Consider the following 24,900-nt stretch of genomic DNA (forward strand, 5'->3'; position numbering starts at 1 on the left):
AAGTATCTCCTCTAAATATTTGCTGTCCTTTCTTCATGAAAAGGTCCCCATGGCCAGCAGCAGCAAATGTCCAACAGCAGCTCCATCAGCCACTTCCTCCTGCTGGCACTGGCAGACACACGGCAGCTGCAGGTCCTGCACTTCTGCCTCTTGCTGGGCATCTCCCTGGCTGCCCTCCTGGGCAACGGCCTCATCATCAGCGCTGTAGCCTGTGACCACCACCTGCACACGCCCATGTTCTTCTTCCTGCTCAACCTGGCCCTCAGCGACCTGGGCTGCATCTGCACCACTGTCCCCAAAGCCATGCACAATTCCCTCTGGGACACCAGGGACATCTCCTACACTGGATGTGCTGCCCAAGTCTTTCTGATTTTTTTTTTTCTTGCAACAGAGATTTGCCTCCTAACCATCATGTGCTACGACCGCTATGTGTCCATCTGCAAACCCCTGCACTACGGGACCCTCCTGGGCAGCAGAGCTTGTGCCCACATGGCAGCAGCTGCCTGGGCCAGTGGCTTTCTCAATGCTCTGGTGCACACAGCCAATACATTTTCCCTGCCCCTGTGCAATGGCAATGCCCTGGGCCAGTTCTTCTGTGAAATCCCACAGATCCTCAAACTCTCCTGCTCCAAATCCTACCTTAGGGAATTTGGGCTGCTTTCTGTCAGTGTCTGTTTATCATTTGGTTGTTTTGTGTTCGTTGTTTTCTCCTATGTGCAGATCTTCAGAGCTGTTCTGAGGATCCCCTCTGAGCAGGGACGGCACAAAGCCTTTTCCACCTGCCTCCCTCACCTGGCCGTGGTCTCTCTTTTCTATAGCACTGGCACATTTGCCTACCTGAAGCCCCCCTCCATGTCCTCCCCATCCCTGGATCTGGCCCTGTCAGTTCTGTACTCAGTGCTGCCTCCAGCCCTGAACCCCCTCATCTACAGCCTGAGGAACCGGGAGCTCAAGGCTGCAGTGTGGAGACTGAGGACTGGATGGTTTCAGGAACATTAAACTGCTGGCCAGTATTTGCAAATCATGTGTAATTAAAATAACCTTTAATACTTCTTGTTAGTTTCATTTTGGAGGTTCTTTGTCCTTGTTTAAAATTTTAAATATTTTCTAAAAAGTGATGTCATTGTTTGCGCCAATTTGGTTTTGCCAGTGCTGCTGCCATGGCCTTGCCCCGCTGCCCTGGTGGCCCTGGTGTTGCTGCAGGGCCTGAGTGCTCTCGGGGCCGGGCACAGCCCTGGGGGTGGCAGTCCCCCCGGGGCTGCAGCAGGGACAGGCCATGGGCACTGCTGGGGCAGCGCTGACGCCTCAGCCCAGGGCCTGGGGGCTCCAGGCTCCTTTCCCAGGCTCTCTCAGGAACACACCCAGGCCAATTCTCAGCACTGAAAACCCCCGTGAGCAGCCCCAGGCTGGCCGTGGGCAGGCTGGTGGCAAACAGCATGGCTGGGGCTCTGCAAGGGCCCTGGGGGAGATGGGAAGGAGCAGCAGAGCAGGGGCTGATCCATCCCCTGTGCGCTGCACAGCCCAGGGCAGTGTCCCAGAGTGTCCTCATGGAGCTGCCAACAACATCCCCCCTCTGCAGCCCTGGCCTCTCCCCCAGCTCACACAGGTGCCCCATCCTTGCAGGCACACACACGGCAGCACTGGCTCAGCAGCCCCTGTTTGCATTGCACACAGCACGGGGAGCACCCCCATGCTGTTGGTGTGGGGACATGAACCTGAGGGAGCACAAATGCCATCAGCCCCTGCGGCCAGCAAGGGCTGGGGGACACCAGGGAAACCACTCAGCTTTGTCCTGGCCTCTGCAGTCAGCCAGAAAGTTTGTTCCCGTCAGCTGGGAGTTTCCTGTCCCACTGCAGACGCTGTTGCTCAGAGCCAGCGCAGCCTGGCAGCCACTCCCAAAATGCCCTGAGCATTTCCTCTGCTTCACCTTGGCTTTCTTTACTCTTCCTGATACAAATTCCTTCTAATTCCCCACCCCAGGGGACCCAGAACTAGACACAGCACTCGAGGTGCTGCCCAACCAGTGCTGAGCACAGGGAAATAATCCCTGCCCTGCTGCTGCTGGCCACACCATTACAGATCCAGCCCAGGAGCCATTGGCCTCCTTGCCCACGTGGGCACTCTGCTGGCTCATGTACAGCCTGCTGTCCATCAGTCCCTGCAGGTCCCTTTCTGCCTGGCTGCTGTCCAGCCACTCTGTCCCCAGCCTGTAGTGCTGCAGGTGTTGTTGTGGCCAAAGTGCAGGACCCAGCACTTGGACTTGTTAAACCTCACCTTGTTGGATTTGGGCCCTGGATCCAGCCTGTCCAGGGCCCTGTGCAGAGCCCTCCTACCTCCATCCTCCAGCAGATCCAAACTCACACCCAGTTTGGTGTCATCTGCAGATTTGCTGATGTTGGACACAATCCCCTCATCCAGACCATTCCATTCAGACATTGGAATCCATGCTTCCTTGCTCTGACCCTTCAGCCATCCTGTGGGTGCCCTGTGATGGCACTCAGGGTGATCTGTTTCATAACCTTGCCGGGCACCCAGGTCAGGCTGACAGGCCTGGAGTTCCCCAGCTCCTCCTTCCAGCCCTTCTTGGGGATGGGCTCACACTGGCACCTCCAGTCCTCTGGGACCTCCCTGCTGAGCCAGCACTGATGGTAAATGACGGAGAGTAGCTTGGGGAGTTCATTCACAGCTCCCTCATCCCCCTGGGATGGATTCCGTCCAATCCCATACACCTGTGAGCATCTGAGTGGCTCAGCAGGTCACCAACTGCTTCCTCTTGGATTCCAGGGGCTGTTCTCCTCCCTGTGCCCATCTACCAGCTCAGCAGAGCACTTGTCCTGAGGACAGCCTGCCCTAATATCGAAAATTGAGAGAAACAAGATGTTAAGTAGCTCTGCCTTCTCCTTATCTTTAGTTTCTATATTCCCCACTGCATCCAATAAAGAGTAGAGGTTTTCCATACCCCATGTTTTGCTATTAATTTAATTGTGGAAACATTGTCTATTTTTTTTTCACAGAAATGGTCAGGTTAAACTCTAATTGAGCTTTCACCTCTTGACTTTTTTTCTGCACAACTTCACAACATCCTTAAACATTTCCTAAGCTGCTTGACCTTCTGTCCAAAGTTGATGCACCTCTTGTTACCCTTGAGTTCCCACAAAATCTCCATGGCCAGCCAGGCCAGTCATTTTCTGCACTAGCTCATTTTTTGCCACACTGGGACAGGCTGCTCCTTCCCCTTAAGATTACTTCCTTGAAATATGTCCATCCTTCCTGGACCCCTTTGTTTTTAAGGGATGTTTTCCTTCAAAAAATCGGGACCTGATTTGGTGCTCCCAAAATCAAAATCCATAACAGGTTAAAGTCTGCCCTTCCAAATTCCAGTGTAGAAGTTTTGTTGCTGCCCCTCCTTCTTTCCCAGAACATTGAAAACTTGATTATTTCATGGTCACTGTGCCCCAGGCAACCTCTGAGCCCAACATCTGCCACCAGCCCTTCTCTGTTTGTGAACAGTAGCAGACAGAACTTTCCTTGGCAGTGGGAGTGTTACCAAAAATTTGGAAAAACAGAAAACTCCTTAACACCAATGCAGCATTAAAAAGCAGCATTATTTATTCAGGGGAATGCACAGGGGACAGCTCCTCCCAAAGCCATGCAGGCTGAGTAAAGGAAAATTTCTCTTTATATTCTGTATATTGCACACATATTCATTGATTTTCCCAGACTAAACATAAATATGATAATGGTTACCCCAAAATCATTCACATATTTCCCCTCCCCTTCACCCATGTGTTGTTCTGTCTTGGGGTCTCTCTGGTGGTCCCTGGTGGTCGTGGACCCCAATGTTCCCGTGGGCCTGGCTGAGCTGGCAGGACACTGAGGCTGCTGAACTTCCAGTTCCCCTTCTCACACAATGGGCATTGTGTGGTTTCCACAGGCCTGGGGTTTTGGAGAACAAGGTCCGGGTGTCAGCTCACCTGGTGGAGACAATTTATCATCTGGTAACATGAGGTAACAGAGTGGGCTTTGACATCACAGAGCGGGTTATGTGAGGTGTTTGAGCAGCTATGACATCATATACTGCCTCTGTGACATCACAGAGCCATCTGTGACATCAGAGGGCAGAGGTCTGACATCACAGAGGAGACTGTGACATCACAGAGTTGGCTGTGACCAGCTGTGACCAACCATCAGAGATCAGCTGTGTGACATTGGAGAATGGGCTGTGACATCACAGATTTGGCTGTGACGTCAGAGACCAGCTGTGTGACATCCCAGCAGGGCTGTGTCAGGTCACTGGGTTGGTCACTCTGCCCCAGCTCCCCCTCACATTTTCTCCCAACAAGTCCAATGCTGTTCATGCCCGGCAGGTTCCCTGTCCCCCGGGATTCCCCGGCCCACCTGGAGCCACAGCCTCCACCAAAGGATGTTCCACAGGATCCACCCCAGAGCCTGACAGGGGACAAGGGGCCAGGACATCAAGGCTGTGTGACCAGGACATCAAGGACGGGGATTATCCAGGTCACTGTGGCCTAGTTTTGGCTCCCCAGGACAGGAAAGATGTCTGGCAGCTGGAGCAGGGTCTGGGAAGGGCCTCCAAGATGGAGCTGGAGCCCTTGGGCTTTGAGCAGAGGCTGAGGGAGCTGGGCTTGTCCAGCCCAGAGCAGGGAAGGCTGAGGGGCTCCTCATCCCAGCCTGGCAGTGCCAGCGAGGAGGGGATGGAGAACACAGAGCCAGGCTCTTCACAGGGGGCTGGGGGGAGACAAAAGCCAATGGGTGACAGAGGAAAGAGGGGAGATCAGCCAGGGCATGAGGAGATGAAATAAGTCAGGCTGGTTTCAGCTTTTCCTCAATACCAAGAGCAGCCTGACCTCCCATCTCCATCCACCACTGAGAACTTTGCAAATCAGGAATAGTTTGAGCTGTTTTTCCCGCACTCCAGGATGAGCATCCTGATAGAACTTTTTTGAACAAGAACTTAATTGTGTTTATATCTATCACAGAACCACATTTGTCTAAAATTACTTTTTAGTATGGAAATCACTTATGGATGGTGGACTGATCAGGTACTGCTGAGACACTATGCATAGCTCAGGGAAGAGCGTGATTGTTAGTAAATTCTGTCCTGTTCCACTGTGGTCTGTTGGCCATGAAGAGAATGTTTCTGTGCCTCTGAGTCTCACCAGTTCCTGATCCCTCAAAAGACAAAAACCTGATGAGTTGTGGCTCCCTCTCCAGTGGTGGCACTTGGACATCCCTCCACATGCAGAATAGAGCTCCCTTGTCCCAGAAAGTCCCTGGCAATGCAGGGATGAAGGAAACAGGACAGGCTGTGGGGATCAGGGACAGGGCAGAGCCAGGGAGAAGAACGACTTTTGCATTTGATGGAGCTGCGACTTGCCTTGGCTTTGTTGGCTGACAACAAATGAACAGCCCTCTGTGTGTCAGGCAGCTCCTTCTCCAAGGAAAGCAGGTGGGAGTTGGAGCCAAGGAGCTGAAAGCTGCAGGTGCAGCCTGGGCTGGAGGGAGCTCAGATTTGCACAAGGCTGCTCTGAGTGCCAGGGCTTGGATGGAGGTAATGGTGGGGTGGGGGTAGGGACAGAGTCTGATTGATTGTCTGCCATGAAGGGTCTTGATTTTCATATCTATGTAAACTGCATGAGGAGGTACTTGGATTCAGTGTCAGCTGGAGATAGGACGTATCAATTAATTGACAGGGAAAAAACCCTAAATTTGACCTAAGTAATCGTTTCTCACTGTCTTTTAAAATAGAATCTATTCAACTTGTATAGACTACTGGAATTCATCTAATTAACCACAAAAGATTTGAAAATTAAAATCAAATTACTCCCAGGGGCTTGCCTTATTAAGGTGTTCTCAATGTTAATGAGCCCTGGGACACTGAATTCCTGCATTCAAGAGCTGAAGGCTGAACAAGCCTCTGGAGCAGGAAAATTCAGCAGCAGCCTCCAAGGTGCTGAGGATGTCAGCAGCCCCCACTGAGGCCATCCCTGCCCAGAGACCGTGGGGGAATGGGCAGACAAGGAGAGCGTCCCTGGGGCCGGGGCAGCACATCTCAGAGGCAGCAGCGGCTCCAGTTGGGAAATGGAGTGTGGAATGTGGCTGGGAAAGCCCTGCCTGGGCTGTGCCAAGCAGGACACACAAGCCCTGAAACCCCATCTCCCAGACAACTCTCTCAAGGAGACATTTAAAAAGATTTAAAATTATTTGAGTATTGTGACTTTGACTCACTGGAGAAATACCAACAAGAATTTCTCAGGAGCTCAGAAGAACTTTAGAAAATCAGAGAAACTTTGGCAAAAATTTTTCATGGCACTGTAGTGATTTTGGTTTGTAAAGATGTTTGAGTTCCTGGGATTTTTGAAGTAATGTATAGATGAGTGTGGTGGGTTTTAGTGTCAATTAATTATTTATGTATTTCTTTTTTTGTGAGATATGATTAGGAGAAAGGTAAAGTAGCCTTAAAATTTTAATAGGGTATGAAGAAAATTTTATTAAAAGTAACTACAAGGAAAAAGGTAGTAAGAATAAAACACTTTAGAACACTTATTTTTGTTTACAACTTTTTTTTTTTACTGACAATGTAAAGAAACTAAACTTAAAATTTCTCGTTGCTTTACTCTTTCTAGACTAGTCTTTTTTTTTAGATTACTTTGGGAGGGATGTTTTTCTTGGTAAATTTATGGAGATTTTTTTACAGGAGGAAAAAAATTTTTTGTGGTACCTAATTTTGTCATGGATAACAGTTTTCTGGGAAATTGTTATGGTGAAGTTGTTTTTATTGCTACAAGCTTTTGTACAGCTTGTTGATGGGCCATGTTGACTTATGGGGTATTGTTTTAAAAATAGTTCTTTAAAGGTAAAAGTTTTCTTAATTTACTTTTAAAATTATTTTTATCTCTGGGAATATGTGTCTTCTCTTGGGAATTCTGGATTACTTCTTTTTTCCCCTGTTTAAACTTTTTATGTAATTACAGTTATTTTAACAGTTCTTGTCTTTTAGCATGGAGGTTTTTCTTTGATATTAATTTGAATTTTTTCAATAGTTTTATGTGTTTTAATGAAAAATAGATTTTTTGAGATTTAATTTCTTCTTTACTGACTTTGATGGCTTTGTGTTGTTTTTTTATATGCTTGCATTTTGTTTTTCTTTTACTCGAGGGAGGATTGAAGTATTGAAAGGGTTCACATCTGACCTGTCAGTATCTTGTGGTAGAAGTTGTGGTTGGGTTAGGATTGGTTTTATGGTCCATTTTTGTGAGGTTTTGTGTTTAATTTTAGTTGCAGGGTTTTTTTGTATGTGTTGTCGGTTGTAGGGGTTTTTTATTTTAATTGTCTTGGGGAGAGGGGACTTGATGGTAAGATTCTAGTAGCTGTGGCTAGCTTTGTTCTGGTTGGGGTTTTGTAGCCTCTTTTGTTTTCTTGTTTGGTAGTTGTTGGGGTTAGGTTTGGTTAGAGTGGGGCTGATGGGGAGGGGACAGCCTGGTGAGGGGGGAAGGGGCTCAGCCCACGGCAGGGTTGCTTGGCTTGGTTTGGTTTGCTTTGCTTTGCTTTGCTTTAGTTGAGATGGGGGCTGGGGCTGGGGCTCACTACTTCTTTGTTGACTGGAAAAGAAAGAGGAGGTTCCTGGGTTTTTTCATCTTTAACATTTGTGTTTCACAGAGGTGTGTTCAGTATCTTAGTGGTTTAACAGGTTGTCAGTTACACAAAAAGTTTTGTATTACTTTTTAAAATTCTTCTCATGTCAAACTATAACAGACTTTGAATCAACATAAAACACTTCTCAAGGCATTGACTTGGCCCATTCAACTTCACAAACTCTAAGCCTGTTTAATTGAATGTTAATCAAAATTTGCAGGAGCACAGAAACAGAAGAAGAAGACACAGAAAGAGAGAAAAACATAAAATATTTAGAGGAGCACACACATAGCTATCAACTCCTGGATTCCAGCAGTGTTCAGATGGAAATTCCAAGAGGAGTTAGGATGCAGAGGTGTGCATGCCTTGTGGTCAGCCTTAAATACACCTTGGTTTTCCTGGGCCCTTCCCCCAGGTGGGCCTTGGGCTCATTTGGTCCTTCAGGAGCTGGGCTGGGGGCTGCAGAGGTGGCTGTGGAGCATTGCCTGTGCTGTGCCAGGGACTGGCAGCCACTGCTGGGCTGGCATAGAGGCTCTGGGGGGATTGGGGTTCCAGGGCAGGGCAGCTCTGGGGTCACAGGGCAGGGTAAGGCGGGACCTACCCCTTCTTCCTCCCCCACACATGAAATGTCTTGAGCCAACAATCTCCTCCAGTCTGTCACAACAGGCACTGTTGGAGGTAAAATCCCAATTCTGGGCATGGGCACATGGATGAGAAGGACAGTTCTATTCCATAGCATCAAGCCCCAGTGTTTGGAAGGCAGGTGAGAGCCTCACTAGGCCTAGGCCAGCCAGACTTGTCATGAATGGCAGATTTTGTCTGGAAGCATTCTTTGAAGATAGGGAATTTTAGATGTGGAAGCCCAGTCTTGGCCATGAGTGCCTGGAGAAGCAGGACAGTTCTTTCCCATAGGAAGGAAAGCACGCTGCCTTCCCCAGTGTTTCAAGGACCAATGAGAGGTGATCCTTGTGAAACCATTGCCAGCCAGACTTGTCCTGGCCATATTCCTATGGGAACAATCTCTGGATATAAGGAAATATGGAGGTGAAATCCCAATTTTGGCCACGGGTTCCTGGAGGAGGAGGAGAGTTCTTTTCCATGGCAAGAAAAGCATGGAATCCCAGTGTTTCAGCAGCAGATGAGAAGTGACCCTCAACATGCCAATGTCAGCTGGACCAGTCAGGTGGCCCCTGGGAGGCCAAACCAGCCAAACCTGTTCTGTGTTCCCTTAGTTTTGTGAGGCCCCATAGAGCCAAAATGGATTCATGCGGCCCCACAGTGCCAAAATGGTGCCTTGTTTCCATAGAGTCCCACAGTGTCCCAATGGTCCTTTGATTACAAGAAGTCCTGTAGTGTCAAATGGTCCCTGGGTTCCAGAAGGCTCTGCAGTGTCACAATGGTGCAAATGATTCCATGAGGCCTTGCAGTGTCACAATGGTCTCTGTGGTTCCCCAGGCCCCCACAATGTCATGTGACTCCTCTGTTCCATGAGCCCTGCGATGTCACAATGGACTTTTGGACCCTGGGGGTTTGCAGTGTCACAATGGTCTCCTTTGGCTCCACAGTGTCACAATGGACCATTGATGACATCAGGCCCTGCAATGTCACAATGGATGTTTGGTTCCATGAGGCTGTGAAGTCTCTTAATGGTGTCTGCATGGTTCTAGGAGGCCTTGCAATGTCACAATGGACCTTTGGCTCCGTGGAGTCTTGCAGTGTCACAATGGTCCCTTGGTTCCATGACACCCCAAAGGGTCACAATGCCCTCCATGCTTCCATGAGGCCCCGCGGTGTCACAGTGGTCTCTTGGTTTGATGGAGCCTCTCAGTGTCACAATGATCCCTACATTCCATGGAGTCACACAGCATCAATTCGGTCCCCTTAGTTCCATGAGGCCCAGCAACGTCACAGTGCTCTCCATGACTCCATGAGGCCTCACATTGCCACAATGATCCCTTGGTCTCACAGGGCCCCACAGTGTCACAGTGGTCCCTTGGTCTCACAGCGCCCCACAGTGTCACAATGGTCCCTTGGTTCCATAGGCCCTGTGCTGCTGCATTCCCCCCTCCCCTTCTCAGGCCGCCCTGCCAGCTGAGAAATGCTCCTTGGGCCTCGGCCTTGGCCAGCAGCCCCTGGGCTCAGCTCCTCTGCAGCTCATCACAAACACTGTCTGCTCCAGCCACTGCTGCTGCCCAGCCAGCTCCTGCTTTCTGTAGGATCAGCCCTGGGAACTGTTTTTGTTCCCTCTGTGGCACAACATCCCTCTTCTCACACTGCCAAAGAAAGCTGTTGGTGCCAAGGGCAGCCAGGATGAGCCATTGCTGGGACTGAAGCCCCTCTCTTGGGGCCCTACAAACAGCACTCCAAAAGGAGCCCTTGGAGCTCTCCTGGGCCAGCGACTCCCTCTGAGTGGGGCCTCTCCCGTTTGCTGCACTCGGGGATCCCGAACAACGATGGAGCCTGGGCCGATCCCCCCCTCCTTCCAGGCTCAGCCCTTCACTCACTGGGGAGATGCCAAAGGATCCACAGGGAGCATTCCCTGCCCTCAGGGGAATTTCTCACAGGTGCCTTGCACTGACTCTTTGCGTCTGTGTGCACACAGAAGTGCCTGTGCTGGGGAAATGTGGCAAAAATGCTGCTCTCTGAGGGGTTGGAGTGCCTTGGATAGCTGAGTCAGTCAGATATCCAGTTATCAGTAAGCAAGTATAAGTCACGAGGTCTAAACAAAGTTAAATGCTGCTAAGAGTTGTTCTTTTTCTAAGTTGTTAAATTTAATTTATTAGCTAAGTTAAAGATTGTGAAGTGTAATTCCTCTTTTAAATTTCTAACTCATAGGTTTTAAGTTAGGTTAAATAGTGTTAAGTGCTGTTGTTTTGCTAAATTGGGGAGTTGAAGGTATCAGTTAAAGTTAAGTTATAGGTTAAGTCCTGTTAAGTTTGAGCTCTGTTAAGCTTTTGGCCCATATTCCTTTTATCTTTGCCCTCACTGTCTTTGTGTCTCACACATACCCAGGAAGAGTTCTTGGCTGATTTCTGGTTTGATTGCCTGGATTTGGTTTGGTTTTGTGGTGACATCGGTGTGCTGGGTTGTGGTCAAACCAATGGGTGCTGAGATCTTGATATTGGCACCTGATATGGCCGGGGGTTTGGACACACCTCCGAGAACACACGGGGGTTAAAAACCAGAGCTTTGGCCCTGGGAGGCTCTCTTGGAACTTCGAGGGAAAGAGCTCCAATCTCCCTCCCCTGTCCAGCTGCTGCTGCTGCTGGGGGCTGGACAGAGATGGGGGGTGAGGAGGCCCTTGAGGATGGAAGGGTGGAAGAGCTCCAAGAGACATTGGGTAGCCACCCTCCCCCCCCCCACCCCCCCAGAAGAGAGAGAGAGGGAGAGGGGAGAGCCAGCAACGGAACGTCATAGCAGCCGGCCGAGGAGGAGAAGAGGGGAGTGTGGCGAGAAGGTGCCCAGCAGCAGCATGGGAGTGCCAGAGCTCTGGGACAGGCAGAGACTGAAATTTTTAACCCTTTTCTTGCATGATTGGGACCTTGAAAAAATGCTGATCCTCCTCAGAGCTGAATTAGAAGAGAGATAAGAGATGAGATAACAAGCACCAGGCCCGAGGGAAGTGGAGAAGACTGGCTGAGTGGGGAGAGAGATGATTGGAGTGGCCTTTTGGCTGGACTTTTCTTGTGTGGCCATAGTGATGCCGAATTTTGCTTCAAAAGGCGAGAATAACTGCTTAAGAGACTCAGTTTAAGTCAGATAAGCAGGAGGTATTTTATTGCGACGCGTCGGAGAAATCACAAAATGGATTTCTGAGTTTCCGGTAACAAAACAAGCTTTTTATACAGGTTTGAATATAGGATTACATCAGATCATATACATCATCATTTCTTTGCATGCATATTCATAGGGGGTGTGGTGTAGGCGGAGCGTGGGCGGGGACACTTCTTTTGAGGATCATCTTGGTGGTTGTTCCAGTTGCCTTCATCATGGGCTAGGGTCTCCTGATGAGTCTTCCTCTTTAAACTTTTGAACTCCTCTCCTAATTTGGTCAATTTCCGGTATACTTGGCTTGGTCTCTATGGCTTGGCAAAGTCCTTAGGGTCAGTTTGACACTGTTGGCTCTGAACATGCTTAGCCCATCAGTTCTTACTACTCCTATCTCTTTCTTGTCATAGTGTTCCATGCTCTAGCTGATTAATTACTCTATGTGTTTCCTAACATTATGCCTCCCTCAAATGCCTCACATTCTATGTTTTAACTCATGATTTCTTGAAGGCTATCTGTTTTGGGGCTTCATTCCCCCCTTTTTCTTATAACTTACGAATTCTTTCGTCAAGTTCTGACTCTATAGGGCGCTGATATGCTCGTATTATAGCTCAAACCATTTGGGTCTTTTTCATTATGACTCTTAGTTTCCACCACATACAAATATTTGTGAGAGTTAATAGTAACAAAACTACTATGACTATTAGCATTGGGTGCACTAGGTAGTGGAAGACTTGTGTAGCTGTTGGGGAGTATCTTGTAAAGATATCTCACTAATGATGCTGGCTCACTTGTTCTACTTTGGTCAGGACATTTTTTATCTTTTCTGAATTATGTTCTACTTGCCATACCATTCGTTTAGTTGTTTGATTTACTTTTTGCACTAATTCTTTTACTTTGCGATGTGCGAGCATTGCTTTAAGAATCTTGACGTCTATCCCTATTTGTAATTTCGGTACCTCTTGATATAGGTTGAAATCTGCGTTAATTAGCTGTTGGGTAGTTATTGGGACAGTGCAATGAAAATCACAACCTACGATTTTGGTAAAGTTACATACACAGAAGTTAGTATTGTTAGTCTCTTCTTGGCAATTATCTATAGTGACGTTGTCACAAGCTGTCCTTACACAAGCACACCCATTTCCTATATAGTAAACTTGTGATTGTGTTCTATCATGCGGAAGCATTTCTAAGGTACATACACTATTTTCAGCATCTAAGCATAAATCTTCAGCTTCTACTACAGCATTTTCGCAAACATAGCCTAATTGTCCTTTGGGAATACATGCTTCTGTGCTAACTGATTGCCACTTCTTTTTGGTGTAATCATAACTGGCCTAGACGTTATGGTCTATTGGCTTGACAATGACATCTTGATGTATTGTCCCTAGAGTGAGGATGGGAAAGATAGCTCTCTCTTCTGCTGCACTAATGGTGAGGACATAAGCTTCAATGTGTTCTTGTTGAGGTTCATAAGTGAAGTTCGCTAATTGCCACCAAGCCTGGTGGTCCCTCTCAAATTGTGTAGTATGATTGTCCTTTAATATCGTTTCCCTTATTTCTTGAGGTAATATACTTGACGTTCCTTCTCTCATTATTCTTGCCGCTACTGATTGTACTCATTGTTGCGTTTGAGAGCATTGGATAGCGAGTGCAATGTCTCTGCTAAGTTCTCCTGTGTAGTCAGCAAGCTTTACAAAATCCTCTGCAGTATGGTTTGCTACCATGGTTAGTAATTTCACTACTAGCGATTGTGTTTCAGCTAATGTAAGCATGGATGAACTGAGGGACATCTTAAGCTTTCTGAAGCTCGACGTGACGGTACTTAATTTGTTTACTAATACCTCTTGATCTATTGTGTTTACTATGCCAAATCAGGTGCCAATCCACTCACTTAGATCTCTTTTTGTTCTTCTGTGATGAGACCTTGTCGCTAGCCATGCATTCCATCCCTTGAGGCTTTGCTGTATAAATTGTCGGCAATCTTTTTGCAAATAAGTAATATTGGTGTGAATGTTCATCTGCACCTTTTTCAGGGAATAAGTGGGGTCTAACAATAATTTTAGTTCGTTAGATTTTCTTATCACCTGAGGCCTTATAAAGATTAGGTTATGTACTGCTTTACATTCTACTGGTAGGGTGGTTTCTTGGGGCAAGTCTAGATCTGGATACAATGGGATCACGTCTCTCGGTAATTCTACCCTATATTGGACGGCACGCCCGGGGAAGCTAAAACTCTGTTCTTGCGTTTTCAACTCCCTTTCACATGTGAACGTCATCGACTGATCTAATCTAAATGCCATCTCACACTGTGCTTTCTCTTCTTCAGGACCACTAGATGCTACAATCTTTCTTGCAGGATAGAGAAGGGGGTGAGGGTTATAGGTTATCTTTTGAGGATGTAATTCTCTAAGCGAATCTTCTCTATAAATCACTGAGGTTCGGGGTTGTGATCCGGGTGGATCTTCCCTGAAGTCACTCCATTGACATGAAATTGGGCCCTTTTGCTGAATCTAAGTAGTGGGCTTACCCATTCTCACGGGACTAAAGGTAATAAGGTTATGTTCAGAGGCTGGCATCGAGGGTTGAATTGTTAATACTAGTCGCCTTGTTTTTTCTTCTCTTCCTTCTACTGGGTCAAGCTCTCGACACTCAATTTGGATTTGGTCTCCCTTGTATGCTATCATGGAGGGCTGATCTCATACTTCACTTGCGTATGGCTGATTATTACGTAAGGCATAAACCTCGAAATAGGGTCTGCTCATTCTTAACTCTGGGTGGATACACTGGTGTGCATGAGACCATGGGTCTATTGGGGAAGAGTCTTGGGGAAGAGCTATACTTATCAAGAGTCTAATGATCAAAGTTGCAAAGGTTTGAGGTGGAGTCAGGATCATGACGTCTGCTCCTCTTGTTTGTTCTCTTCTTCTTGTTTGTTCTTTTCCTCTTGTTTGTTCTCCGGAGCTTTCTTGACTCGTGAATAATGGATCTACGTAGGTCGCTCTTTGATCCGCACCGCGGTGAAGGTGGTCAGCAGCACTTGGAAAGGTCCTTCTCACTTTTCTTGTAGGGGTTTTCTTAAAAGATTCTTAACATACACCTAATCACCGGGATTAAATGGATGCAATTTACAGTCAGGTTGTTTAGGTTGGTGCTCTATCATCACAGTAGCATTTTTATCAAACTGTTTCTCTACTGTAATTACATAATCATAAATGTATTGATTTCCGATTTGGTCTATGGCTTCTCTATTTACAACTTGCATAGCATAAAGTCTACTATACAAAATTTCAAATGGGCTTAACTTTTCCTTTGATCTTGGTTTGACTCTCAGCCTTAGCAGAGCAATAGGTAAAGCTTGATACTACTGTAAATTAGTCTCCTGGCATATTTTGGCAATTTTCTGTTTGATAAGGTGATTCATCTTTTCTACTTGCCCACTGGCCTGTGGACGATAAGGTGTGTGTAATTGCCATTTGATTTGTAATGCTTTACTTATTGCTCTCACTACTTTTGCACAAAAATGTGTACCTCTATCCGAAGAAATGCTCTTTGGTATCTCGAACTGTGGAATAATCTCATTCAACAATACTTTAGTTACCTCTCTTTCTTTATTTGTCCTGCAAGGGAATGCTTCAGGCCACCCAGAAAATGTATCAGTTAACACCAACAAATACTGAAACCCCCCTTTTCTTGGGAGTTCAGAAAAATCAATCTGCCATATTTCACTTGGGAATTTACCTCGGTTTATGGCTCCTTGGTGTACTTTGGTTCTCGTATTCAGGTTGTTTTTCAGACACCGCTCGCACTGGGACGTAACGTGTTTTACAGTGGTAAATAATTTCGGTCTTGCTATCTTGGTCTGCAAATATTGGTAAAGTGGGTCTAGAGCCCAATGGGCCTTTTCATGTTCTGCTTTTACAAACTGCCACATCACGTTTCTTGATATTACTAACTGTCCTGTTTCTAATTGACCTCAACTATTTTCTAACATTTTGCCCTTATTTCTTTGAATCTATCTATGATCTGATTCTTGGTAATCTGGCTGGGTATTGGTATCCAGCTCTCTTGGTATTAGGGCCACTATTTCTACTTCCTTAGTTCTTGTGGCAGCCAATTTAGCCTCTGTATTTGCCTTCTTGTTTCCTATTTCTGGAATAGTGTTACCTTTCAGATGTCCCTTACAATGCATTATGGCCACTTGTGCTGGGAGTTGGACTGCATCTAGCAGTCGCAGAACCTCTTCTGCATGTTTGATTATTTTTCTTTGTGTAGTCAATAGTCCTCTTTCTTTCTAGATGGCCCCATGAGCATGTACAACGGAAAAGGCATATTTAGAGTCTGTCCATATATTAATTTGCATGTTTTCTACCAATTCTAGGGCTCGAGTCAGAGCTATCAGCTCTGCCTTTTGGGCTGAAGTCCCTGCAGGCAAGGGGTTAGATTCAATTACCCTTTCTGTAGTAGTGACTGCATAGCTAGCCATTCTTACTCCTCGCTTCACGAAGCTGCTGCTATCTGAGAACTAGTTGTCTGCATCTTCGAGCGGCTCTTCTTTGAGATCTGGGCGACTGGAGTAGACGGCTTCAATTGTTTCTAGGCAGTCATGTTCGATGGGTTCTGCTGGGGGTCTCCTTTCTAGAAATGAAGCTGGGTTCACAATGTTAGTTACTTGAATGGTTACGTCATCTGATTCAGCCAGGATGGCCTGGTATTTTAGGAATTTGGAAGGCGACAACTAATGGTTGCCTTTCTGTTCTAGCACAGTCGACACAGTGTGAGATACTAACACAGTCACCTTTTGGCCTAACGTGAGCTTCTTGGCCTCCTCTATGTTGATTATCACTGCGGCCACTGCCCTCAGACAGCCTGGCCATCCTTTACTTACTTCATCTAATCGCTTGGAGAAGTAGGCTACAGCTCTCTTGTGTGGTCTCAACTGCTGCGCTAGGACTCCTAGGGCCATCTCTTGTCGTTCATGGGAGAACAGCCAGAATGGTTTTGATACATCTGGGAGGCCTAAGGCCGGTGCTCTCATTAGCTCCAGCTTCAACTTCTTGAAGGCCTTTTCTGCCTCTGGGGTCTAGACTAGAACGTCCTTAGCTTCCTTCAATAAATCATACAGTGGTTTAGCAAGTATCTCGTACTGGTAGATCCATAGCTGACCCCAACTTATCATCTCCAGAAAGGCGCGCAGATCTCTCACTCTCTCTGGTTTAGGCATCTGACAGATGGCCTCTTTTCTAGCTGCTCCCAGGGATCGCTGTCCTCTGGAGACTTCGTATCTTAGGTACACCACTTCTTTTTGCACTAGCTGTGCTTTCTGTTGAGAAACTCGATATCTACTTAAACTTAGGAAATTTAACAAGGAAATAGTCCATTCAATGCATTCTTCTTCTGTTGCTGTTGCTATTAGGAGGGTGTCTACGTACTGCAGAAGGGTGCCGTTTCTCGGCGGCCTTTCCCACTGTTCTAATTCTTTGGCTAACTGGTTTCCAAAAATCATAGGGGAGTTAACCCATTCTTGAGGCAATACCGTCTAGGTAAGCTGGGTCTTTCTTCCTTTATCTACAGATTCCCACTCAAAAGCAAAAATCTTTTGACTCTCGGGAGCCAAGGGAAGGCAGAAGAATGCGTCTTTTAAATCTAATACGGTGAACCAGGCTAAATTATCCTTCAGTCTAGTTAAAAGCGTGTATGGATTAGCAACTAATGGATGTAATGTCTTAGTTATTTCATTTACTGCTCTCAAATCTTGAACTAGTCTATAAGCTCCATTAGGTTTCTTTACTGGCAGGATTGGTGTATTAAAATCTGATTCACATTCTACCAATAACCCCAGTTCTAGAAACTTTTTGATTATGGGCTTAATCCCCTTCTTGTCTTCTATCTTCAAAGGATATTGTTTTCTTACCATCGGTCTTGTCCCGTCTTTAAGTTCAACAACAATCGGTGCTGCTTGTTTTGATTTTCTAGGTATATTAGTAGCCCACACTAATGGGTATGCCTCGCTCAGGATTCACTCGAAATTGTGATTCTCAGGTTTAGGTTCTACACAACTGATTGTTAGGCTTAGGGCCGTGATCAGTCGTTCTTCGTTTATTGAAATTCTAATTTGTCTTTGTTGAACTTTATTATGGCTCCCAAGTTCTCCAATAAGTCTCTTCTCAATAAGGGCTTTGGTGAATTTGGTAAATATAAGAACTGATGAATTCTCATTTGTTTCCTAATTTTGTATTTAATGGGTTTCAAAAAGTAAGCCTTTTCTGGTTGGCCTGTTGCTCTCACAACTTGTACAAATTCATCACTTTTAGGTACCAATTCTTGATTTAAGACTGAAAAAGTTGCTCTCGTATCAATCAAAAAGTCTAATTCCTTTTTACCTTCCCCTAGCTCTATTTTAACTAGTGGGTCTTCTAGGGTACGGCCTACCGGTCTCCCTCATTCACTATCTTGATGTGTGCTAGTAGTAGTGGCCATTAGCCTTTCCCTTAGTTGGGGGCATTCTCGCTTCTAGTGTCCCATCTGTAGGCAGTGCGCACATTGATTTGGCCCTACTCTAGTTGGGTGGGGTTGGAGTCTCTTTCTCTCTCCTACTGGGTTGCTTCTACCTCTTCTCTTAGTTCTAGGTTCCAAGTAACCTGTCTTCTGAGCTGCCACTGCCACAGTCACTACTTGAGCTATCTTCTTGTCGTTTTTTTTCTTTTCTTCAACTTCTCTATTATTATATACCTTCTATGCCTCATTCAGCAACACCTCCAGGTTTTTATTTTCTGGATGTTCAAGCTTTTGTAATTTCTTCTTGATGTCTGGGTTACTCTGTCCCATCATTAATCTTAACAAGTGTTTTTTCTCTTCTTCCGTTGCTGGGTCCAGAGGTGTGTATTGTCTCATAGCTGCCTTAAGTCTATCTAAAAACTCTGATGGGGTCTCATCTTTTCCCTGTCTGATGTCATATAACATTGACCAATTGATATCCTTAGGGATTGCATTACGCAAGCCCATCGCTATTAGTTTTCTATACTGCACTAGTCGCCGATAATGCTCTTCGTTGCCCGGGTCCCATTCTGGTTTACTGCTGGGGAAATTATCTTCTAGTCTCTCTGATAATACTTGAGCATGTAGTTTTCTTGTCTCTAATACAAGTTCTCTTTCTGTATCTGTCAATTCTGACAGCATCACTTCTATATCTTCTCAATCAATGTCTAAATTCTTTGCTATTAGTTCAAACTTTTTTGCTACCCCCTCTGGATTTCTCCTGAAGTTTCTTGCCTCCTCTCTCCAATTGTTCAGGTCACTCGTGGAGAACGGCACCTTTATCCTAGTCTTTTCCCCTACCATTGGCATAAGTTGTCGGAGAGTAGCTATGGTAAGGTTCCCCTCCTCTCTTTGCTGTGCGTCCTTCCATGCTACAGATCTGGTATAATACGAATGGCTGGTCCCCTCTCGGGGATCTTCTTCTTGCACCTCAATGTCTCTTCTATTCTTTTTCTTCTCCTTTCCCTTTCTTTTTTCTCGTTCTTCATTTTCTTCTTCTATTTCTGTTAACTCTTTTTCTACTACTCTCCTAGCATGGTTAACACAGTCTAACTGCCTCTTGCTCTGCATCTGTCGCCTCTCTTCTCGCATCTGCCGGCACCTATTTTGTTCCGGGCTACTGTCCCTCTCATCTTCTGTTCTTCTTCTATCTCTCTTATCCTCTATCTGAATTACTATATTCAGCTTCTGTGAGTTGTTCTCTGCCTCCCTCTCGCATGTCTCACTGTCATTCTTCTCACTATATTTCAACTTTGCCAGTGAGTTACTTCTGTCTCCTGTCTTTGGTGTGCTCGTTTCTATTCTACAGGAACCTGATTTCCTTAAACTTCCATTCCTAGGTGTGCTACTATCTCTACATGGGCTTAGTTCGGGCAGGCTGCGTGTCTCCTCTCGGCTCTCTGTTTCATGTGGACTGCTTTCTTCCCTCTCGGCTTCTAGTCTGGGTGGGCTGTCAGCATCTCTGTAGCTCCCCGATCCCTGTGTACTATCTGGTCCTTGCGGACTGCTTTTCTTCTTTTCAATCTCCGATCTTAATGGGCTATCTTCTTCTTAATTGTTGTCTAATTTCTGGGGGCCGTGCCCAAACTTAGATTTCTACCATCGTTCTAGTTCCTTTAATGGGCTAGGATCTCCTTGTTCTTCTTTTGGCCTGGGAAGAGGCCCTTCCCGTCCTGGGGCGAATGGATGGTATTCTCACAGGCTTATTTCGCTCTCCTTTCCACTATCTCTTCTTGTTAATTTAAGACATTGTTGCCCAATGCTACATGCATCACAGCAACGTTCTTTAGGCTTTGAACTTTTCTTATCTTTTTCCAGGGCTAGTACCAGGGGGTCTTGAGGTGCTACGTTTACCTCGCACTCTCTTTGCCACTCTGGTTTGTTCTTTAGGGTAAAGAACATGTCAGCATACATCACTTCGTCCCATTTATTAAGTCGACGGAGAAAGAGCATCAATTGCAAAATAGTGTTATAATTAGTTGTTCTCTCCAGTGGCCATTTCTCATTGTCATCTAACTTATACAACGGCCACCACTGTGTGCAATATTTAAAGAGTGTCTTTTTACTTATGTTTCCCCCTGGAATCCTTCCCAAGTCCTTCCAGTGCTTTAAGATACATCCTAAGGGGGTTTTCATATTTACGTCCTTACTCTGTTGACTTCCCATGGCTATTCTCTGTGCCCATTTAATCGGATCAGTCTCTTTCTCGCAGATACTATATGCTAGTTCAGAGTGGGACTCCTGCTCACTTCGCAGCAATGCTGCGTTTCATTCACTCTCACCCACACCTGCACACCTTTATGAAATAGTTCCTACCTTATGGTCTATATCAGAACAGACTGTTTTACCAGGTTTGGTCACGAGAGGTTGCCTACAGACCGTGAGATACTGGTTTGCTAGATTCATGCAATCGCAACCGTAGACAGGATAAAGATGTTTCTTGTAAGATTTCGCAACAGACACATAGAACAGACACAAAAGATCACTGGCTGACAGACCTCTCAGAGAGCAATTTTAGCTCTTAACCCTTAATCCACAGTGTTATAGATTGCTCTTAACCTTTAATCTACAGTGTTATAACACAATGCACAATGTTTAAAACAGTTTCTCACACAGTAAAAAACAGATGTAAGATAAACAAATACTCCTTCCAGCAGGACTTTAACTTGTGTTTATATTTCTGGGAATCTAACCCAGTCCAATAGCAGGACTTTAACCTGCGTTTATATTTCTGGGACTCTAACCCAGTCTAGTAGCAGGACTTTAACTTGCATTTATATTTCTGGGACTCTAACCCAGTAGGGATTCTTTACCGGAGCATCTCTCAGCTTTCTCGTCGGGCAGTCACGTCTGACCCCCGTTTCCCAACAAAGCGCTTTATCTTAAAACCAATAAACAATTAAAATACCTCTTAATTGGAGCAGGAGATGCAGGGAACTCTTCGTCTTCTGAAAACGCTGGTCCGGGGGGGGGAGTCTCTTCTGACAAAAATTTGTCAGGGCGCCTGGAGAGTCCTGACCCCGGACTCGGCCCGGGAGGACCTCTCAAGGCCCGGATCTCCTGTCTGGTCCCATCTGGGTCGCCAGAAAATGATGCCGAATTTTGCTTCAAAAGGCGAGAATAACTGCTTAAGAGACTCAGTTTAAGTCAGATAAGCAGGAGGTATTTTATTGCGACGCGTCGGAGAAATCACAAAATGGATTTCTGAGTTTCCGGTAACAAAACAAGCTTTTTATACAGGTTTGAATATAGGATTACATCAGATCATATACATCATCATTTCTTTGCATGCATATTCATAGGGGGTGTGGTGTAGGCGGAGCGTGGGCGGGGACACTTCTTTTGAGGATCATCTTGGTGGTTGTTCCAGTTGCCTTCATCATGGGCTAGGGTCTCCTGATGAGTCTTCCTCTTTAAACTTTTGAACTCCTCTCCTAATTTGGTCAATTTCCGGTATACTTGGCTTGGTCTCTATGGCTTGGCAAAGTCCTTAGGGTCAGTTTGACACTGTTGGCTCTGAACATGCTTAGCCCATCAGTTCTTACTACTCCTATCTCTTTCTTGTCATAGTGTTCCATGCTCTAGCTGATTAATTACTCTATGTGTTTCCTAACATTATGCCTCCCTCAAATGCCTCACATTCTATGTTTTAACTCATGATTTCTTGAAGGCTATCTGTTTTGGGGCTTCAATAGACTGAACCAGTTTTATTCCTGTGACACAGACACTGCATTTAGGGGGAGGCAGTGCCTCAGAACCAGGAGGGTTCATTGTGGGTACCCCTCGGCCCCAGGGGATGGGAAAAAAAAATGGGGGGACAGATGTCCCAAAGGAGAGAGTGTGCCTTTTTTGGAGTGAGACAAGGCATCCTTAAAAGACAACCCCAAAAGCAGCTCTGGTCCATGCACAGTGGTGAGAGCACTGGGCATGGAAGGAAGATGTCGCAATGGCAAAGGACTTTCCGGACGGTGCTGAGTGACATGGAAGAACACGAGGTTTCAGCATGTTTCCAGGGGAAGCCTATGGTGCAAGAAGGACTCCTCTCCTCTTCATGGACTGAAATTTGAGTATTTTAAAGGATGGTGCCAGATTGGGCAGTTGGTGATTTGGGGGAATGTATCGGATTGGGAAATTTTGGTGGTGGAGAGGAGGAAAGTGCTTTTTGTAAGGTTTTCAATTTTCCCTTACAGTTTTTTTCTTCTTTTCTTGTAGTTTAGGTAATAATGTTTTCTTTATGTTTAAGCTGGAGCCTGCTTTGCTTATTCCTGGTCACATGTCACAGCAGACACCAGAGAGAGGGTATTCTCATGGGGGCACTGGCTCTGTGCCAGGCCCAAACCGTGACAATCGGTCTGCCAAAGCTCCAAGGCCCTAAGGCCTCTGGGGTTTACCCCTGCCGGCAAAGGCGGAGCAAGTGCATGGCAGTCATCACATGACTCAACAATGTCACGAGCCTTAGTGGGCGTCAGCTGAAACTGCTTCTGCAGGGTATGTGCGTTTTGGTGGAAAAACCCATGCAATGCCTCCGCCTGCGTGAGTGTATCAGGCTGAGGCGCTCTCCACACTGGGTTAGCCAACTTGTCAGCCCTCGTGTTACCTTCCACTATAAAGCCCGGCAAATTGGTGTGACTCCTCACATGCAGAACATAGAATGGATGAACCCGGGCCTGAATGGCACACCACAAGGTCTTCAGTAAATGAAACAAGGCAGGATTACTGACCTCCTTCAAAACCGAATGACCCAAGCTCTGTGCGGTATTGGCCACATAGGCGGAATCCGTGACCAAGTTGAAAGATTCCTGGGAAAATTTCTCAAATGCCATGACAGCAGCCCTCAGTTACAACCAATTGGGCTGACCCATCCTCATGAGCTTCCAGAACCTGCCACTCAGATCCATCCCTCCAGGTAACAATGGCCTTTCTTGTTTTCCCTGAACTGTCAGTGAAGACGGTGGGTCCTTGCACAGGTTCCTGGGTATTTTTTGGCTGCAAAGGGATTTGTGCGAATTTTGCCATATGCAGTAACCTATGACTGGGCAGATGATAAATGATCTGCCCTGAAAAATTTTCCAGAGCACTCTGCAGGGGCACGCTGTTTGCAAAGCTCCAGTAAAAATCCCCCGTTGCACCGGGAGTATGATCTTTGTGGGATCCACACCCATCAATTGCAAACACCGTTGCCGGCATTTGATTATCATGCGAGCAATCAGCTCAAACAATGCAGTTGCCATCTTCTGCAGCAGATGGGGCAGGAAAACCCATTCCAACACATGCAAGGAATTGGACCATTTGTCACTCCATTGGCCAATGATGCCCGTGGGATACAAATCTGGAGTGCTGATGAACACAGTGACATGAACGGAGGGATCAATGCGATAAACTTGGCAAGCCGAAGCAGCTTGCTGAACCACCTCCAACGCCTTAAGCCCCTCAGGGGTCAGTGTGTGAGGTGACTTTAGATCAGAGTCTGTTTTCAACAGATCATACAGAGGAGACAGCTGTGAGTCGGTTAGCCCCAAGTACGGATGTAACCAAGTGATGACACCTACCAATTTCTGAGCATCATTCAGTGTCTTCACAGAATGCACAAATTGCACCTCCTGGTGACGGATTGTCCCTTCCAGAATTTTGACCCCCAAGTACTTCCAAGGTGGTTGTTGTTGAACCTTTTCTGGAGCCACCTGCAGCCCATGAGCATGCAAAGCATCGAGCAACTGAGGCTGAATCCTCAGCAGCTCATCCTGGGTGGGCATAGCCACCAGAATGTTGTCCATATAATGATACAGACGTGCATCAGGAATCTGCTTGCCAACTCCAGACAAGGCAGGAGAATTCTGCATGCCTCGGGCAATGTCTTCCATTGATATCTCTGCGCGGGCTCAGCCTCGATAATCGCTGGCACTGAGAAGACAAACTTCAGTCTGTCATCGGGATGCAAAGGAATCGTAAAGAAACAATCCTTCAGATCCACAATGAGGACCGACCAGTCTGGGGGAAGGATGGTAGGCAATGGCATGCCCATCTGCAATGTCCCCATGCTTTCCATCACGGCATTAACCTTTTGGCGGTCTTGCAACAACCTCCACTTCCCAGATTTCTTTTTGATGCAGAAGACAGGAGTGTTCCAGAGACTGGTAGAAGGCTCCAGATGACCTTGTGTGGGAATCCACAAAATTAGAGGATTTTGGGAAAGCTTTAAGATGCAGGCCTCAGACACAGCAGAACTGTGAGCAGAGCTATGCAGCAGCCATGAGATAGGTCAGCAGAAAAATTATTTAAACTGTAGAAAAGCAAGGGAAAATAGAACAATGGTGTGTGCATTAACACTTGTCTGGAATAGCTTTGTAAGCTACACAAAGTTTATCTAGCAAGATATTAGGAAGATTAAAGCTTAATAATGGAGCTCTGTGCATTGTGTTTTAAGGTTTACAAGCAAGTATTGTATAAGAAATAAGCAAGTATTGTTTTTACCAAAGGTACTTGTGCTTATAGTGGTTGGATAGAACTGCTGTCAATGTGCTTTTGCTTTGTGTGATTGGTCAAAAAACTTATAAAGTAAGTTGTAACATTAAGTTCCTGGTCTGCTGCCTGGAATGTGAGCTGCTGGCATCTTCCCATTGTCATAACCATATAATGAGACTGATGCTGAAAATTAAAGCAGTTCGAGGCACGTTCTACAGCAGCCCTGTCTGGTTCGTGGTTTGTACAAAGCCCCCCTGCCGGCTTCACCCTGGTCCAACTGCTCCTACACCAGGTCCTGAAGGGCGACCAATTTATCTTGAGGGAGGGGCCACTGCTTCTCCCAGACAGATTTGTCCACCAGACACCGAATAGGAGGCGTAAGACACTCTGAGCCCTTCACTGCAGTGGCCCCCATCAAAAATCCATCCCTATGCACAACCCCCAAACAGAAGAAGATCCCTCCCCCAGAGGTTGGGA

The 24,900-nt window shown here is 46.3% G+C and overlaps 1 protein-coding gene across 1 annotated transcript; it reads left to right on the forward strand.

The window, feature by feature from the left end:
- Positions 1–447: 447 nt before the first annotated feature.
- On the forward strand, positions 448–24,415 carry LOC134413842 (olfactory receptor 14J1-like; the record flags this gene model as incomplete). Its single annotated transcript, XM_063147884.1, has 2 exons — positions 448–909; positions 24,386–24,415. Coding segments are annotated over 2 exons (492 nt in total), but the record flags the coding sequence as incomplete, so codon positions are not given.
- Between the last annotated feature and the right edge of the window lie 485 nt (positions 24,416–24,900).

The sequence above is a fragment of the Melospiza melodia genome, unplaced genomic scaffold (genome assembly GCF_035770615.1).
Source record: "Melospiza melodia melodia isolate bMelMel2 unplaced genomic scaffold, bMelMel2.pri scaffold_54, whole genome shotgun sequence".
In the NCBI taxonomy this organism is placed as follows: domain Eukaryota; kingdom Metazoa; phylum Chordata; class Aves; order Passeriformes; family Passerellidae; genus Melospiza; species Melospiza melodia.